Here is a 20734-nt window from a genome sequence, read left to right as displayed (position 1 = left end):
AGTCGTGGTGGTGATTGTTCAGCCATACAATACTTCAACTCGCTGGTCACTGCAGATTGGGGGTGGGAGGTGGGTGCAGGGGCCCAGACACAGCTTCAGACATCACCACGATGTTCACCGTGGCTGGCAATCGTGACTTGAGGTGACCAGCTTCATAGCGCAGTGCGCTAACCACTGCGCCTCCGCTCCAACGTGAGCCCCCCCTCCCCTCCCCTCCCTCCACCCAAATTGTGTATTTACATGGGTAGGTTTACTTTTTGTTTTTCAGCCTGAAATTATTAGAAATGTTAGCTGAATGGAGAACACACAATGCACGTTTACATAAAAATATGTTTTAAAAACCAACAAAAAACACAAACAGGTTTTTTTCTCCCCCCCCCCCCCGAAACCTGAATGATGGGCGGGAAGCAGTTTGTGAATATTTATTCCGTCGAGGATGGGCTGGTGTGATGCAGAAAAATAAAATCATCCATCCGTGCAGCCACATTTTAATGCCTCTTTGCATCTGCCCGCACGGAGGGAGCGAGGCGAAAATGCGCCCGGGGTTCGTTTACTTGTTGGTGTGTGGTTTTTTATTTTACATAAGCATTTAAATAGGAGGAGATTAGAATTTAAACAAAGAGAAGCCCGTCCCTTACAACTGGTCTCCCAGATGGCAGTTGTGAGGCCTTCCGTGCCAGGAATGTGCTTCCAGCTCTCTCTCTCTCTCTCCCTGCCCCCACGGTTTTTTTTTCCACATCCTCTTTAACGTGATCCAGCCCGGTGAACCAGCAGCGGCTGAGCGGCTGATATCCACACTGCTCAGCGTTCGGCTGGGATAATAACAACGGCAAAAAAACTCAACTTGCTCGTCGGCACCGCTCGCCTAAAGAGCGCAAATGATTTTGCCGCATTCGCCGGATTCTGTGTACGTGTGTGTGTATTTTGGACTTCTTTCACACCTTACGTAACCAACCGTGCTACATCGGAGATGCAGGGGGTGCCTCCGGAAAGTAGGATGCGCTCAAAACTTCGGGGTAATTTTTGGAAAAGAAAGTGTGTTTTATCATTTGGAGGATGCGGTATTGCTACAGAGAGCCGTCTTCCGTAGCATGTTCGTGACCGCACCGCTTTCAAGTGGGGAGATGGTCGTCTGCTGGCAAGACAATTCTGAACAACGAGATTCAAAGACGTCTTCCGGAAGATAAATGCCGTAACTATGGAGAGCCGTCTCTCCTGGAGATGGGCAATGATGAACGCGCTGCTTTACAATGAGAGACGTCTTCTGGAAGATGATTATGCACGGCTGGTGGTGTCTTCCGTCCTGCGTGTACTGCTTTACAATGAGAGACGCGAATTGCTGTGGAGAACCACAGCAATACGTTCAGCAACTCCGATTGGCACGCTTGGGCTGCGTACGGTCCGAAAGGAATTCAACATGCACGTGCGTATGTTCGTACATACGGACCATCTTCCGGAAAATTATTCTTACCAATTTGATTGAAAACACGCCTTCCGGAAGACGAGTGTATTCTCCGGATCGTAAGACGTGACCCCAGAGGTCGCAACCGGGTACCCGATACCCGTACCCTACCCGATACCCGGCTACCCGTACCCGGCCGGGTACGGGTACGGGTACCCGTTTGCGACCCTGGTGCGGCCGGGTACGGGTAGGCCCTGAGTCACCGGTGAGTAACCGTTTGTCACTCATTTCGGGTAGGGTACGGGTATGGGTAGCGTACGGGTACCCGTACCCGGCCGGGTACAGGTACCCGTTTGCGACCCTGGTGCGCCCGGGTACGGGTACGGGTAAGGAATCAAAACCCGTTTGCAACCTCTGCGCGACCCCCAAGTTTTGCTGAAAACTAACATTGGTGGGGGGTGGGATGGGGGAGTCTCGTGATCCAGAAAACACGGAAAGAGAATGCTTTGGGCAATGCCCCTTTCTCCATGGCAGAGATAGAGACGCCCGATGAGACCGAGTGAATAATCGTCGTAGACTGCACTCTGTGTACACCACGGGGCTCTGTTATGCCGTCGTATTCAATGATAATTTCCCATTAATTGGGCTTATTCCAGCTGTGTGAGACTTGAAGAATTCGGTTTGATTGACAAGCAGTGAGCACTCGTCGCAGGGACGTACGCAGGATTTGCCCCTGGCGTGAACGGGACCTCGCGGGAGCGAACTCGTAAGCAGCCTCCGTGGCATCGTGTCCTTGGGGTAATTCTCAGACACAGGGTGGTACGCCGCTCACTGCGATCGTTCCAGACGGATATTTCTTCGTGTTGTGACGCGGCGGCAAGAGCATGCGCGGTAAAACTAAGGGTTGGGTAAACAGAGTTTTAAATAAAGCAACAATATAATAATTTGTACAGAATATACGGATTAAAAATAGATATATTTCTCTCAACTCGCAAAACCCATCCATCCAGTTCATCATGGAAGTGGAAGCTGACAGAGCTCTACCATTTCTTGATACTCTGCTCGGAGGGGGTCGAAATGGTAAAATAACACGCAGCGTTTACCGAAAGTAAACGCATACTGACGCCTATCTGAATGCAGAGTCACACCATCACCCCGCACAGAAATCTGCTCTTATCAAGACGCTCATTCATCGAGCTAAGAAAGTGTCAAATGGTGACAGTCTGAGAAGTGAAATTCAACATGTTAAAGAAGCGCTGCAAATTAACGGTTACAATGGTGCACAAATCAACAGGGCATTGAATGCCAAAACCAAATCAAATAACACGAGTGACAAAAGATCTGAGTCAGATTTGGCACGGTACATAAAATACAAAAAAATAATATCTGGTACAAAAGATGTATTACCAAAGCTATCAACAGAAGGTGTGTACAGGATTAACTGCACGTGTGGCAAATGTGATGTTGGGCAAACAGGACGAATGATCAGAATGAGACTAAAAGAACATCAGAGAAATATAAAATTCTCCCAAATACAACTGTCAGCAGTAGCAGAACACGCGTGCCATCAAGGACACTCAATTGATTTTGATAATATTGAAGTTTCGTGGAAAACTAGCTACTACTGGCCAAGACTAATGAGATAATCTATCTAAATTAAAAGAAATAAAAATAACTTTAACCGTTCGGATAGTGACTGCCTTAGTGCTGCGTGGAAGCGAATCATCAAGTAATCATCCCCCCCCCACGCGGTGCAAGAGTGCAGAAGTGTGGTCACCACATCTACGCCTCTATATAAGGAACGAAACAGGTGGACTTCTCCACAAATCTGGCTGTCGCCTGATGAAGCTAGTTGTAATCACTGGCGAAACGTCGTACTCAGATTGTAAATGTTGTGGCTTGGCTCTCCAACACACCGGTGTGCTGTACCAGTATACTACACTATACACTACTATACACTACACACTAGTGCTGTACTAGTGACGAATTGACACGTTCTGTTTACGTGACAACCCTTACTAGTTGGCTGTGTCGGGTGTTGGCGGGTTTTAACGACACATTTATATATTTACGCGTTCTAACCCAAAAAAAAACCTCTTATGGATTTTTATTCCTGCCACATAAAAAAATCAAACGGCTCTCAAACGGCACGCTTACGGTAAAAATGAATCGTGTTTATTTTTTTATTCAATCACACACGGCTGTTTATTCAGAGAGGAAACATTGGGATACTTTCATGGTGATGTCGATGGGATGAAAAGGATATTAGCGCGCATTACAGGTAAAAAATTGCGATTGCCGTACCATGATTAATGCCGCAGTGCGTCTGACCTGCTTCACCTTTGCCAAAGAGATATTGTATCTGAATGCGCTCTTTCCCGGTTATAAATAAATAATCTGATTGATTGAAAAAGAGTGGCAAATCAGGCACGGGGAGAAGGTTGCACAAGGAACCATGAGTTACAAAAAATTCAACGTGCACTGTTTTTGCTGCGTCTTTGTGTAGTATTTTACAGAATATGGACCAGACTACATGCTTGACATCACTCCAAGCTGTCGGACTGACAAAAACGACCAACAGTATCTGGACAATCTCATCGCCAGAGTACGAGGTATGTGAAAGGCACTGGCACACCAACACAGAGGCACACACCTTGTTCACGTTCAGCTCAATACGCCGCACATCTGAATCTTCATTTAGCCTGGAGCAATCAGATGAGCTATAAAGCTCTTTTTCATAGATGTTCAGCAGGGGCAGGTCAGAAAGTTACAACAACAAACAATACAAAAAGATATTTGAAGCTTTTGTGACTGCAAGGATTCATACTCTTAGGTCTTTTCGGTAAAGTCACGTAGGGAAACATAAATAATAAAAGAATAAAAATCATATAAATAATAACAGCTATATTATTATTATTTCTATTATTTTTAATAATAGTCATATTATTTATATTATTTTTATTCTTTTATCATTTATTTTTACCTACGTGACTTTACCGAAAAAACGTAAGAGTATGAATACAAAAAACACGGTTGGAGTGCAGAGTATAGGAAAGCTAAACAAATTAAACAAAAAATTTAAATACATTTTTTTTATTTTACCAGTTAACGCCCACTGAGCTATTAGCTTCTCATTCAGATGCGACCTGGCCACAAATGATAGCTCAAAGAAGTGGCTCATCACGTGCACATCAATAACAGCCAAATACTCTAAATAATCTAAACGCACGTTTCTAATTGTCGAGAGAAAACCAGGCGGGGACCCGCATGGTATAATTGTAAATCATATTCATGATAATGTCACCTGTTTCATCGGGGATGCTGCCAGAGTTGTATATAATGGTCAACACAACTGGATCTGCAATCCAGAGGTCACCGGTTCGATTCCATCTCCCGGCCAGTTTCTGAAATCCTTCCCCCCACCACCGTCCCCCACTCCCCATCCGCTGTTGTCCACCAAGCGGTATTTTTGGGTAGATATTCTTAGGTTTTTTCCGGTAAAGTCACGTAGGTAAAACATTAAAATTAAGTAATTTAAGTAATTCATTAATTATTTTCCCCCCAATTAATTAATTCTACGTGACTTTACCGAAAGAACCAAGAAGATGCTTTAATGAATTACTTATTTTTACTTTTTTACCTACGTGACTTTACCGAAAAAAACCTAATGAATCCTTGCAGTCACGAAAGCTTCAAATCTAGAATTTTTGGGTAGCCCAACCACAGGCGATGGGCGGCAGGTCGCGTGCGGTGCAGTAAAATGTGGGTGCTCCCACTTCTTCCGCCAAGACGTACGGTCAGTGCGGCGGACGCGGACACGGTACTTGATGCACAGGCGGCAAGGAAGATGGGAAAACCTTAAACCGTCACCCAATTGTTAAATGTTGTGAGATCGCTCTCCAGCCACTCTGGCGGTTGTGCCGAAGCAACAATAACCTTTACCTCATCCGCACCTAGTTTACACAACAAAGGCTCATTCCTAACAGCGTGCTTCAGCCGCACCGAACCTCACACAAATAATATTCAGGGCCTACCTTGGCTCCTCCCACCCTCAACCAGTATATTTACAAGGACTGTTTTCTTGGAATTTCTCTCACTTGATACAGCTATCGTGCTGTGACGGTTCCACCTGAAGACGGAAGCTTGTGTTGCCTCCGAAACGTCGTGATTTTTATTTTATATTTATTTTACTTTTATTAATTTTAATTTTTTACCTACGTGACTTTACCGAAAAAACCTAAGAATAACAATAACGTGGCACGTTTGGTTCACGTTCCAACGTGATTCGTTGGCAGTGCCGGGTGGAGGAGGGTATACGACACACATTTGACTTCAGGGCTATCGCACCCTAAAAATCAATTATCAATCCTGGATAACCAAGCTGCTCGCTGGAAGATTTAGTTTTTTTATTAAAATCGTACATCCGTGTGTGTTTGGTAAGACGGTGGGGAGCAGTGGTGTAGCGGTGAGCCCTGTGCTGCGCTACGAACCTGGGTTCGATTCCCGTTCACGGCCAACATATCGGTGTCGATTATCTGAACCGGTCCTGGGCCTCCCCTAGGTCGACTCAGCCTCAAATGAGTACCCGGTGCAGTGTGTAAACATCGCCACTAAGGAGACAAAGGCGGCCAGGCGTGGTGTTGGCCACCCACCCCCTCGTGTGCCACTAGGCCCTTCATAGGTGCTACTCGCTAACAGCGCTTGCCCCAACAGTCTGTTAAGGCTGCACAAGTGGGGGGGGTGGATCTTTGTCTTTGTTGAGGAAGCCAACAAAACGAATCAGTTTCTCTCCTTGCTGTGCGCGGCTCGTAACGCAATCGACAGGACCCCCGGCGACACCACCACCGCCGCCGCCGCCGCCACATGGCGAGCCGTGCCGCACGCGACGACGTTAAGCCGGTTGCCCCGGTCCTTTGTGAATGTAGCGGATCGTCTGAGTCGGGCCATTGTTGTGCCCGTGCGTGTCGCAGCCTCAGCCCCAAATACACTAATTCAGGTCGGCCAAAGCCCGTTCCTCGCTGTGGTGGCGGCACCACGACTTCATCACAGAAGCAGCAGCAGCGGCAGCGTTTGGCTAGTGGCGGTCACCGCATCACGCGGCGCTTTCTGGGATGCGCTTCTGCGGCCGTCTGGAAGGCTCTTCCTTACGATATTAGGAAGCCGTTGCAGCTATGCGCTATTAAATCGTCTAGGTTGAAAACTTATTTCTTTCGAACTTGCTTTTTTGTATTTAGTTGGTTGTCCTTCCCCCGCACATCCAATTAGCTAGGCAGGCTACGTACGGTGCGAAAGAAGTTCAACTTACATACACACCATGGCATGTCTCTTTAACAAATAAATGTGACGCATTCTCTGTTGACCGATGGATGAAGGCTTCCCTCATGCCAATGCCGGTTATGGGGGCTTTTTGACCATACTTTGTCACGCTGGTAGTGTGGGTTGGTGTATTGGCTGTAAAAGGGTGGCACCCGTTCGGATATCATTCGCCACTGATGTTAGCCGTGGCCAGGAATCTAACTCGGGTCGTCGGGGTCATAGCGCAGTGCGCTGTCCACTATCCCAGCGCCTCCACCCATCGCCTGTCAATTACCAAATTACCATCTTTTAATTCTGGATTGAGTCGTACACACTACACTTGCCTGATGATGGCTAAACACATCCCACACGCGTCTGCATTCTCCCACACAGTTCTCCGCTTGAATTTGGATCACGCTCGTCACATCACGCGAGACGTGTTTAGTAATCATCAGACGCGTGCAGGATGCAACGGCAACATTTGTGTTCTAGTAACGGAAAAAACTATCTCTGCACCCGGCACACCACATCAAGAACACTTCTCACTTTGGCCATGGCCATGAGTCACGTGACTGTTCTAGCCTACCAGTGGCCCAGAAAATATTGCCACAACCGGCACACCACATCCAGTATCGTCGTGCAACGGGTGCCGCAAGTCTTCGCGCACGAGCCGTTCAACGCGACGACTTACCCCGTCCCTCAGATATTATGAAAATAAACAATGCATCCTTCCCCAATTTGTCTCTCCACATCAAATAAAAATAAGGGTGACGGTTTGTTTTGCACAATCCGTCGACCGCTCGGCCTTCTGGGAGTGCCACGGTTTCAGCAACTTTGGTTCAACAAGAAAATCTCCAGACCGGTGTTGACGTCCAGTGGCTCATCAGCAGACTCAGGCTCGTTTCAACCAGCCCTGGTGAAACCACCCGATGCCTAATAGGCAAGCACGCGTTCTGTTTTTTGAACTGGTCACAGTCCGACGCAAACCTTTAAAATACGTGATGCGAAATAGTCATTAAGTCAAAATAATCACCGAATGTTAGGTTAATATTACATTCCTCACCACTGCCAGGCCTTTTTTTTTTTTCCCCGCGAAGGTTCAGGAATTACCGCGTGAATTTGAACAACGGCCGCGCGTAATGTTTGTCGGAATGCAATAACGGGCGCCACGGTTTTGTTTATGATTTTTCACTCCCCGCCACCATCCCCCACTCACCCGCCCCTCCCTCAACGAAACTCTGCCCCGGCGGCCCTCGCGATAAATCACACGTTTCGGCGCGATGATATATTGCGCCCCACTCGGTGGCGAATCGGTCGCCGCCACCGCTGCCTGTGGCCACCTACCCACGTGCGATCGCAGGACGTCCGCGTTGGCGGAGGGGGCAATGGCAGCGGCGTTGTGTTTCTCAAGGCAGATGGCAAAGCAGATGTCAGCAAGTAAAAATAGTCACGGGCAGGAGGAGGGGGAGGTTTCAGCCATCAGATGTTATCAGGTAAAGTGATGCTCTCCTCTGGGCATCGCAAGGATGGACTAACGAAGCAGTTGATTAATGATTCAGCGCTCACCGATTCACTCCGCTCGCTTGCTCGCTCGATCACTCGCTGGCCGGCGGTCAGTCGCCTGCCTATGACTCTTCTCTTGCTACTACCTTCACTCGTTCATTCCTCGTGCCTTGTTCGGGACTCCTATCTACCAGACTGACTGTGTTGCCTCATCCGCACTGTGTTCAACCACACTGCAAATTACCAAAAGTACAATCGCCCACCCACTCGCTCGCTAGCTCACCCACCCACTTGCCCTACAACCACACTGCATGTCACAACAACAACAACAACCGCCATTCGCCACTTAGTGGCGGTGACGTCACCATGACGCTTGTACCAGGCCATGTGCACCTTGAGGCCACGTGAAGTGTCGAACGCCCGCTGGCAGGAGGTCACGGGGCAGACCCAGCAGGTGCCACGGGTCGACTGATTGAGATGACTGAGATGACTGAGGTGTTACAACAGTACACTCGCTCACCCACTCACCTACCCACTCGCTCGCTCATTCACTCACCCACTCACCCACCCACTCGCTCATTCACTCACCCACCCACCCACTCACACACTCACCCACTCGCTCATTCACTCACCCACCCACTCACTCACCCACTCGCTCATTCACTCACCCACTCACTCACCCACTCACTCACCCACTCGCTCATTCACTCACTCACCCACCCACTCACCCACTCACTCACCCACTCGCTCATTCACTCACCCACTCACTCACACACTCACTCACCTACTCGCTCATTCACTCACTCACCCACCCACTCACCCACTCACTCACCCACTCGCTCATTCACTCACCCACCCACTCACCCACTCACTCACCCACTCGCTCATTCACTCACTCACCCACCCACTCACTCACCCACTCGCTCATTCACTCACCCACTCACTCACCCACTCAACCACTCACTCACCCACTCGCTCATTCACTCATCCACTCACTCACCCACTCACCCACTCACTCACCACTCGCTCATTCACTCATCCACTCACTCACCCACTCACCCACTCGCTCATTCACTCACCCACCCACTCACACACCCACTCACCCACTCGCTCATTCACTCACCCACCCACTCACCCACTCACTCACCCACTCGCTCATTCACTCACCCACTCACTCACCCACTCACCCACTCACTCACCCACTCGCTCATTCACTCATCCACTCACTCACCCACTCACCCACTCACTCACTCACCCACTCACCCACCCACTCACCCACTCGCTCATTCACTCATCCACTCACTCACCCACTCACCCACTCACTCACCCACTCACCCACTCACTCACCCACTCACCCACTCACTCACCCACTCACCCACTCACTCACCCACTCGCTCATTCACTCATCCACTCACTCACCCACTCACCCACTCACTCACCCACTCGCTCATTCACTCACCCACTCACTCACCCACTCACCCACTCACTCACCCACTCACTCACCCACTCACCCACTCGCTCACCCACTCACCCACTCACTCACCCACTCACCCACTCACTCACCCACTCGCTCATTCACTCATCCACTCACTCACCCACTCACCCACTCACTCACCCACTCGCTCATTCACTCACCCACTCACTCACCCACTCACCCACTCACCCACTCACTCACCCACTCGCTCACCCACTCACCCACTCACTCACCCACTCACCCACTCACTCACCCACTCACCCACTCACTCACCCACTCACCCACTCACTCACTCACTCACCCACTCGCTCATTCACTCACCCACTCACTCACCCACTCGCTCATTCACTCACCCACTCACTCACCCACTCACCCACTCACTCACCCACTCACTCACCCACTCACTCACCCACTCACCCACTCACTCACCCACTCACTCACCCACTCGCTCATTCACTCATCCACCCACTCACCCACTCGCTCACCCACTCATCCACTCACTCACCCACTCGCTCATTCACTCACCCACTCACTCACCCACTCATCCACTCACTCACCCACTCGCTCATTCACTCACCCACTCACTCACCCACTCACCCACTCACTCACCCACTCGCTCATTCACTCATCCACTCACTCACCCACTCACCCACTCACTCACCCACTCGCTCATTCACTCATCCACTCACTCACCCACTCACCCACTCACTCACCCACTCACCCACTCACCCACTCACCCACTCATCCACTCACTCACCCACTCACTCACCCACTCACCCACTCACCCACTCACTCACCCACTCACCCACTCACTCACCCACTCGCTCATTCACTCATCCACTCACTCACCCACTCACCCACTCACTCACCCACTCACCCACTCATCCACTCACTCACCCACCCACTCACCCACTCACCCACTCACTCACCCACTCACCCACTCACTCACCCACTCACTCACTCACCACTCACTCACTCACTCACTCACCCACTCACTCACTCACCCACTCACCCACTCACTCACCCACTCACTCACCCACTCACCCACTCACTCACCCACTCACTCACCCACTCACCCACTCACCCACTCACCCACTCACTCACCCACTCACTCACCCACTCACCCACTCACTCACCCACTCGCTCATTCACTCACCCACTCACTCATCCATTCACTCACCCATTCACTCACCCACTCACTCACCCACTCACTCACCCACTCACCCACTCACCCACTCACTCACCCACTCACTCACCCACTCATCCACTCACCCACTCACCCACTCACCCACTCACTCACTCGCTCACCCACTCACTCACCCACTCACCCACTCACTCACCCACTCGCTCATTCACTCATCCACTCACTCACCCACTCACCCACTCACCCACTCACCCACTCACTCACCCACTCACCCACTCACTCACCCACTCACTCACCCACTCACCCACTCACTCACCCACTCGCTCATTCACTCACCTACTCACTCACCCACTCACTCACCCACTCACTCACTCACTCACCCACTCACCCACTCACTCACCCACTCGCTCATTCACTCACCCACTCACTCACCCACTCACCCACTCACTCACCCACTCATCCATTCACTCACCCACTCACTCACCCACTCACTCACCCACTCACCCACTCACTCACTCACTCACTCACTCACCCACTCACCCACTCACTCACCCACTCACTCACCCACTCACCCACTCACTCACCCACTCATCCATTCACTCACCCACTCACTCACCCACTCACTCACCCACTCACTCACCCACTCACCCACTCACCCACTCACTCACCCACTCACTCACCCACTCACTCACCCACTCACCCACTCGCTCATTCACTCACCCACTCACTCACCCACTCACTCACCCACTCACTCACCCACTCACTCACTCACCCACTCACTCACCCACTCATCCACTCACTCACCCACTCACCCACTCACTCACCCACTCGCTCACCCACTCACCCACTCACCCACTCACCCACTCACTCACCCACTCACCCACTCACTCACCCACTCACCCACTCACTCACTCACCCACTCACTCACCCACTCACCCACTCACTCACCCACTCGCTCATTCACTCACCCACTCACTCATCCATTCACTCACCCACTCACTCACCCACTCACTCACCCACTCACTCACTCACCCACTCACCCACTCACCCACTCATCCACTCACTCACTCACCCACTCATCCACTCACCCACTCACCCACTCACTCACTCGCTCACCCACTCACTCACCCACTCACCCACTCACTCACCCACTCGCTCATTCACTCATCTACTCACTCACCCACTCACCCACTCACCCACCCACTCACCCACTCACTCACCCACTCACTCACCCACTCACCCACTCACTCACCCACTCGCTCATTCACTCACCCACTCACTCATCCATTCACTCACCCACTCACTCACCCACTCACTCACCCACTCACTCACCCACTCACTCACTCACCCACTCACCCACTCACTCACCCACTCGCTCATTCACTCACCCACTCACTCATCCATTCACTCACCCACTCACTCACCCACTCACCCACTCACTCACCCACTCACTCACTCACCCACTCACCCACTCACTCACCCACTCACTCACCCACTCATCCATTCACTCACCCACTCACTCACCCACTCACCCACTCACTCACCCACTCACCCACTCACCCACCCACTCACCCACTCACTCACCCACTCGCCACACTGCAGGTCATAACCACTTCTCTTTCTGCTTCTTCCCTCGCACCGCTCAAATTGGGAATTCCCACTCATCATCTCCCTTCCCCAAGTGCTTTAAACTCTTAGCTTTTTATGAGTCCTGTTCGTTGCTGGCCGCTTTGGGTTTCGGGTTTTTATTTTTGGGGGGCCCTGTGCTCAGCGAGCATGATTTTAAAAAACTAAAATCTGACGGCTATTTGAGCACCGGGTGTTTTGAGATTGGTTGCTGGGAATGTAAATGGCGAGACAAAACAAGCAGTGCAAGAAGCCTGGCAGGTAACACGGCAGGTTAAGTGCTGGAAGTGTGACTGAGCACAAAACGGTTGCGATGAGTGCGTGCGTACGTACGTTGAACTTCTCACGCGCCGTACGTAGCCAACCCTGCTAATGGGAGGTGCGGCGAAGGACAACAAACTAAACACAGGACAGGGCCATCGACTTGGAGGCTGGGAAGAGAACGTGGCAGGGGTGAGTATTGCGGTGATGATTTAGGCACGAACGGTTGGGCTGGGTAGGACGGCCCGTGCAGCTCTAGAGGAGGGCCTATGGGCGACACGGGCAGAGCAGTGGCCTCCACAAAGTCCGGCGGTCGAGGGGAAGCCCTAAGGGCGGACGACAGGACGCTGCTAGTTCGGACGTCGGAGGTCGCGTGTCTACTCTGCAGCAGCAGCAGCAGCAGCTGCTGTGGGATCTGGCAGGGGGCAGGAAGTGTTGCCGGTGAGGTTGTGGCCATCAACAGCTTTGGCCACGATGACATCTTGATCTTAATCTTGAGAGTGAAGGAGGCTGGTTAGCCCCCGAGACAGCGCAGTGACCTCTGTATACAAGGTTCACCGGTCTGACCCCCCCCCCCCAACCGACATCGTTCCCATCACAAACGCCCAGGGCCGTGTCGAGGCCTCACCGACTGTCAACAAGCGCAGAGCCCGGCCGGCCGTAATCTCAGCGGGGATCTGTCTGGGGAGGGGGGCGGTGGTGGTGGGTTAGCGGCCCAGCACGCAGCACACCACATCCAGTGTACCTCCACGTGCCACCTACTCCAGTCTGACCAGTGACGGCAGAAGATATTTCCGCAGCCGGCGTTCCTCGTCCAGTATACCGCTCGCCGGACCGTGGCGACAAGTCGCTCCAGTCTGCCCGCCGACGACTTGGGATAATGTACAGTGGGACGTATTTGGGTCCTATGTCAGTCCATGGGTCCGATGTTAGTCTCAGGACCTTTTTAACACGTAGGCTTTCGCGATCAATATTATTCATAATATAGGTTTTTGGGTCAGATCGCGTTATTTATAAATGTGTCGCAACCCTCCACCACCCGACACGGCCAAACAGTAAAAAATGTGTCACGTTTTCAAAGGACAAAATAATTCACTTCTTTAGCCCACTGGTGTGCTGAAGAGAGAATCAACAGCATTTTTAAAATTTGAGTAGCACGACGTTTCGCTGATAATTACAATCAGCTTCATCGGGCAAGAACGGTGAAGCTCTCCTGTTGCTTCCGTTCTTAAATAGAGCAGCCTCAGGGTGACGTCATCATTTAATTCAATTCAATCTGGTGCAGTGATTCGAGGCAAGGAGGGGGGGGTATTATAATTATATAGATTGGTAATCATTCAATTGTTATTCATTGGTAGTTAGTTTCAGGGTCCTACGTTAGTCTAAGGGTCAAATGTTAGTGTATATATCTACGCTGGTCTGTAGGTTCTGTGTAAGTCTATGGGTCTCGGTGGCTGAGCTTTATTTTCAAGGGCACTTGTGCAAGGATTGAGATGGGCAACTGCCCCATCCAATTCTGCCCCCTGCCCCACTCTACGTAGCCTGGGCCCCCCTCCAGCCCGCGGGCCTTGGTGCAGTTGCACCGCCTGCACCCCTCGACAGCTACGCCGCTGCCACACTCGCCGTGGATTGATGCGTCGTCCGGGATGGCGCGTGCGCACGTGTTTGCGTGCGCACACGCGTGTGCGTGCCCACGCGTGTGCGTGCCCACGCGTGTGCGGTGGCGGCTGCTGTATGTTCACACGGCGTGGGGTTGTGCGCTGCAGAGCAGTGGGTTAGCCTAATGGGCATCACACTGTGCCAGTTTCCACAGTGCTGATGGTTGTGTTATAACAGCAAGGCTATAATTTCTTCAGGGAATTACTGAATTGTGTGCAGTCGGCTATAAAAATGAATATTGAAAAGGGCCGAGAAATAATTTGAGACGGACCAAGGCACCGCGCTTGGCACGCTTTGCTCGTCGCTCACGCCTGCCGACATCGAAAAAATACAAACGGCGTCAAAATAATTAAAGACCTCTTCCTTTCGTGTCAGAGTACCTAGCGCTCTCTGACCCTGCGAAATAAAACAAAAAGCGTTTAATTGATTTTTTTTCCACGGGTGTGTTAGTGTTTGTTCTACGAGACATCTGTGATTCGATTACGCGTTTCCGGCACGCTAGCCCCGCCGCTGTTTCCCCCAATATGACACAGTGCCATATTAGTATGTTTCCCCTATCGGGGGTGGGTGGGGGGGGAGAGCGCCCTATAGGATTTCAGTTAAAGGATTTTTTTTTATTGAAAACCTCGAATAGGTGAAGGGCAGGGTTGGGGTGCGCCGGCCGTGCCATGGGAAGGCCGCTGAAGCCAAGCGCGCGACACACACGACGCACACACACACACCACGCACACACACCACGCACACACACACACACCACGCACACACACACCACACACACACACACGACGCACGCACAAGACGCACGCACACACACACCACGCACACACACACCACACACACACACCACGCACACGACGCACCACGCACGTACACACACGCACACACACACAGGACGCACGCACCACACACACACACCACACACACACATGCACACACACACACGACGCACGCACACACCACACACACACACACCACGCACACACACACACACACCACGCACACACACACCACACACCACGCACACACACGCACACACAACGCACGCACCACACACACACACCACACACACACATGCACACACGACGCACGCACCACACACACACACACCACGCACACACGACGCACACACGACGCACGCGACACGACTGTGATTGCTGGCGTCACGTGTCACCTCTCGTTTCCAGAACCACGCGCGTCATCCCACGGCTATTGGACTCGGAACGAAACGCTCCTTTTATTTCACCGAAATAAATAAATGTGACGGCGGTGGGCTTTGTGGGGGGGGGGCGGGCGGGGCGGAGGCCTTCATCCAGCAGTGGATTGAACACGGCTGATGATGATCGAATATGATTGATGATGGTTGTAAAATGAATCAATTGTAGACGTTTTTCAGTCCATCGATGGACGAAAGCCTCCCCCATGCCATGTCAACCGTGGGGTTTTTTTAACCAAATGTGACCACGCTGGTCATTTGCGGGTTTGTGAAGGAGCATTAGGAGGCTGTGCGGGGGGGGGGGCAGGACATTGTCTTGATATCACGTGCCACTCACGTTAGCGGTGGCCGGTAGATAGAACTCGGGGTCACTGGGTTCGTTGTTGCAGCGCCGCTAACCACTGCGCCACCACTCGGCACCGCAGTTTGCAAAACATTTATCGTCTCTTTTGGAGCGATTTAGGAAATAAAAGCGGCGCAAAATGCAGCATATTTTAAGGGGCGTGTGTTTTTTGGCTGCAGAATTTGTATTCTTTGCTAAGTGGAATGAGGGGTTATTATTATTATAATAAAAAAAATTCTTGCGCTGGGATTTGTACTGGCCCGAGAGACGGCTGACTTGACAATTCCTCAGCGGCAACTCACCTCATTGCCGCTTGCGCGCACGTGCCCACGTTGAGATTCTTCCGCACCGCACGTAGCCAGCCTCACACCTGTGCTCCAGGCGGCACTCGGTGCATCGCGTTGCCTACAACTCCGTACTCGTGTACAGTGATCCCTCGTTTATCGCGGTTAATGGGGACCGGAACCCCTCGTGATAGGTGAAAATCCGCGAAGTAGGATTGGCCCACTAGGAATTTCCGTATATGTGTGTGTGGGTACCAGAATGTTTAAAATATGTATATTTATACTTTATATATATATTTTACTTTAATCTATTTAATTATAAAACCTTAATATTATACATTCACTCTCTCTCTCTCTCTCATACGATACGTATTATGGTGTTCTACACTCACCAATGACAGTAGTATCTTGAGACTTGACTCCAGTAATGACGATGACAATGACGATGACAATGACGACGATGACAGACCTGTGCAGTTCGATGAATGTGATGATGAATGATGATGATGATGGTGTTACTGCACAGGTATAATGAGGCCTTTAAATCAGTTCGAAAAATCCGCGATGCACTGAGGCCGCGAAACTTGAACCGCAAAGTGGCGAGGGATTACTGTATTAGCCGCCCCTCTTGGGCACACTCGCCCGGCTTGTCATTGCTTTCCTACATTCAGTGGCGGTCGCTCGCCCGCGTTGTGGGGCCGCGTTCGATTTATAAACTCCTCTCGAGATGACTGAAGAGATCTAGACGAGGGCTGATAAAGATGCGGTGAGATTCGAGATGTGTGGAAGGATAGAGTTGGCGTGAGATGAGAGGAGAGAGATAACAGATGAGACAGCAATGGAGTGAAATTATACGAGGTGTGGGCGAAAGACAGCTGCCGTGCGTGCGATGAGAGGAGAAATTAAAATGGGACAGAATTGTATTGAAAACGAGAGAGCTGTGGACACGAGACAGAATGTACCGAAGTGAGAGAGATGCAGAGAAGAGACAGCTGCGGACACGTTAGAGATGTGAGAATGTTATTAACTTTATGTTCATTTACATTTTATGTTAATTAGGACCTGGATTCAAGCTGATATTTGATCCATCCCGATATTCGTTTTTTTTTTCTTCACAAATTTCAGGGTCCCCTTGAGCTGTTTGGGGCCCTAAACTTTCGCCCCGATTTGCTTCTGCATCGTCGCCGCCAATGTACCCAAACTCACTCTCCCCCTTCCGCTGTGCGATTTTCTTTTGCAGCCAACCTGAAAAACGCGTCGTAATCTTCACGCGGGGACGAACGCAAAGACGCCAAGGACTCTTGTGGCACGCGGGACCGACGGGGACGATTTCATTCTACGGATTTAGACGGAGGGGGGTGCGGGGGGGTGATGCCGCAGATTATCCAGAAGTGGCGGCTTGTGATCACACACTCGCGCCTCTCACCGACAGGCGACACCTCGGTGCACTTTAAAATCGGGATAATTTGTAAAAGTTTCGTTCGTCGCGCTCACGTGTTTCGTATGGTCCGGTGGGGAACGGGCGCGTGTAAAAAAATAAATACCGTCGGTTGTTTTGCTTGCGTGCGTTGTTAGCGGTCGCGCTGCTTAGCCCTGCGGTTGCGTTTCCGGGTCGTGCCGCTCGTTCGCGAGTGCCGAGAAGAGCGTCTTTCGCCGGCGGAACTCGTCATTTGGGAACCGATCCACGTCTCGGGTTCGACAAAACGTCGGGGGACATCGTTTTCCGAGCGACACGCCACACACAACCTGAAGAAAGCACACCGGTCGGGAGAGCTACGTGACATTTTTTTTTTGCCAAAGTAAAAGAGTTGCCGCCGTTTCATCAAAACGACGCTGGGATCGTACCCGGGTGACGTGTTTGGTGATTTTTATTTTTTTGTTTTTTTTACGCTTCGAACCGTCCACGATGTTTCTGTGTCGATGGCGACTTGCGTTCGGTCCACTGCAAGAAAAGTCGCGATTCGGCGTCGAGATTTAGGCGAGTTTTTTTGCGTGACTGTTAACATCACGGAAGATGGCAATTGCTTAGAGCAGGCCTTCATCCAGCATCCAGCAGTGGATCGACCATGGCTGACGATGATGATGCTTGTGAATGTGGTTAGTGGTTGTGTCCGTAGCCTGCAGAATTTACTTGAATGGTTCATCCACTGTTGGCCATTGATGATTTTTTGACCCTAAACTTCACCACGCTGGTCGGTGCAGGTCGGTGAATCATCATCGATTGCTATTGGTAAGTCACCACTTGCGATGTTACAAATTGCAACGGGGCTTTGCTATCGCCTCCCGAAAGCGCGCCTCTTTCGCAAGCAGTGCCCTCGCCGCGTGCACCGAGTAGCTTTTGGCCGCGGAAGAACATTGGCGCGGGGACCTCCAACACGGCCACCCCTTGACAGGGTCGTTGACGCGAAGGAAGCGCGCTTATTTCAGAGAGAGGGATCACGAAGGCCAACCGAGAGACGCTCCACTTCGCCGTCTCATCGCCGTCTCATCAATTCCACGTGCGCTCGTGTCGAACCTTGCGCGCGTTCGAGAGAGTCAAAGGCGCAGCCCTGCAATGGCCTGCTGTGTGCGTACGCGTGCACGTTGAACTTCTGCCTGCACCGTACGTAGCCAACCGTGCTAATGCAGAGTTGGAGGGAAGGACAACAAACTAAACACAACGAGGAGTTCTAATGAAATGCGTTTTCAATCTACGCCACTGCTGGTGCTGTCTAGAGAGCCCCCCCCCACCCCCTCCTCAAGAGTATTTGGCCTACTCTTCCATGCTGGTCAAACCCCACCACACGCGACCTCCCAATGGACAAACTGTGGTGGTGGTGGTGGTGACGGATTGCCCAGTCCAGTTGTGCTGACCATTCCGCGGCTGTGACGGCGGCCCTGATGTGTGCGTACACCGAGATAGTTTGTTGTGACCTGTTGTCACCGTTGTTTTGAACCAAATTGTCGAATAAAAAGAAACGTTTTGCAACAAGACCTCGGAGTGACGTGAGCTGAAATGTCCACACACCCGTTACGCAACACTGCTGCGCGTCCTGAGCCAGAGGTGGGGGTGGACACGACACACAATGTTAAACGCTATAAATTATTAATTTATGAACTAAACTAAACCATTTTTCTTTTCCAGGTAAAGCCCACTGAGCTGTACAGCTCTTCTTCGTGAGCAATCTGGCCACAAATGGTAGCTCAGCGAAGTGGCTCATCATCGTGTGGAAATTGATAGCAGCCAAATACTCGAAACGCGTGAAGTGGATTCTAAATTGGAAGGGAAAACCCGTAGGACCCGGAGAAAAATCTACGCGACCACTGGAAGATGATGACAGAGAGAAAGACGCCACAAACTCCAAATATACAGCAGCAGGCGTCAGGGTCGGGATCGAGCCCACGACCTCCTGTACACCAGGCGAGGTAGTTAACATCTCCTAGCCACCGTGATGATGATGACAGAGAGAGATGCCGCAAACTCCAAATATACAGCAGCAGGCGTCAGGGTTGGGATCGAGCCCACGACCTCCTGTATACCAGGCGAGGGAGTTAACGAGGGGAAGGGGGGGGAGCTGCCTTATCGGGCCCTGGCGCGATTACACTTCCCTTTCTGGGGCGCGCGATCCCACGTGCCCCTCGCCGGTGCCATTACCCAATCTTCCGCTGGACGCAATGGAACCTGCGAACGGATTCCTATCTCCCCCGCCGAGTTAGCTCACACGCGTTGTGGACAAACACCCACGGCGGAACGGACATGTGCTAACCACCCGGTCCCATCGGCGTGTCTCTTGCCCAGCAGCGTTACGTTGTTGTTTTTTTTGGTCTCAACCAATCGCCTTTTTCGATTTAAAGCTTTCGTGACTGCAGGGATTGATCTTCTTGGTTCTTTCGGTAAAGTCACGTAGAAGGGATATAATAAAAGAATAAAAATAAAACGTAATAAAATAATTCTCACGACGTTTTGGCCACAACGCAAGCAGCCGTCTTCAGGTGAAAACCAGGTCTGTCGAGGCTGCTTGCGTTGTGGCCGAAACGTCGTGAGAATTATTTTATTATGTTTTATTATTTTATTACTTCCCTTCTACGTGACTTTACCGAAAGAACCAAGAAGATCAATCGCCTTTTGTTCGATTTTGCGTTCCAACGGCACCAACAGGGAGGGAATTCGTGAGCTTGCTGTGCCCTGCGCACGGGGGGCAGCTGCGGTGCTGCAATCACCGGCTGCGCAAAGCTCCTCGCACTGAACGAACCAAACTGGAGCGGACGAGCCAGGAGGAGGAGGGGAGAAGGAGGAGGGGTGAGGGAGGAGGGGGAGAAGAAGGAGGGAGAAGGAGGGGGTGGGTGAAGGGAGGGGGATGAAGGAGGAGGCATTCCCTCTTCATCTCCGCAGACGCAGTTCGTGTTTATGCCCCCACCCCACCCACCCCACTTGCTGAGTATTCGCTACACTGGAGCGGCCCGGCGGTCCAGGCACCGCCTGTAGATTTCCCCGCAGTTCTCATGGCGCTGGTGGAGGAGGAAGCCCTTCGCTATTCGCGCTCCCCGCTG

At 51.4% G+C, this 20734-nt stretch overlaps 1 protein-coding gene across 1 annotated transcript in view; it reads left to right on the top strand.

Annotated features, from left to right (window-relative positions):
- HDAC8 (histone deacetylase 8) overlaps window positions 1-19177 on the top strand; it is a 189904-nt gene extending 170727 nt beyond the window's left edge. The window contains exons 10-11 of the mRNA XM_078616443.1: window positions 3909-4014; window positions 17445-19177. Coding sequence (XP_078472569.1) covers window positions 3909-4014; window positions 17445-17467 — 129 coding nt within the window. The 3' untranslated portion in view covers window positions 17468-19177. The remainder of the gene's footprint in view (window positions 1-3908; window positions 4015-17444) is intronic.
- The last annotated feature ends 1557 nt before the right edge of the window (window positions 19178-20734 follow it).

This window comes from Lampetra planeri, chromosome 50, assembly GCF_965212315.1.
Source record: "Lampetra planeri chromosome 50, kcLamPlan1.2.h2, whole genome shotgun sequence".
NCBI lineage: Eukaryota > Metazoa > Chordata > Hyperoartia > Petromyzontiformes > Petromyzontidae > Lampetra > Lampetra planeri.
The sequence above is the reverse complement of the archived record's forward strand: the minus strand, read 5'-3'. Positions and strand labels throughout refer to the sequence as shown.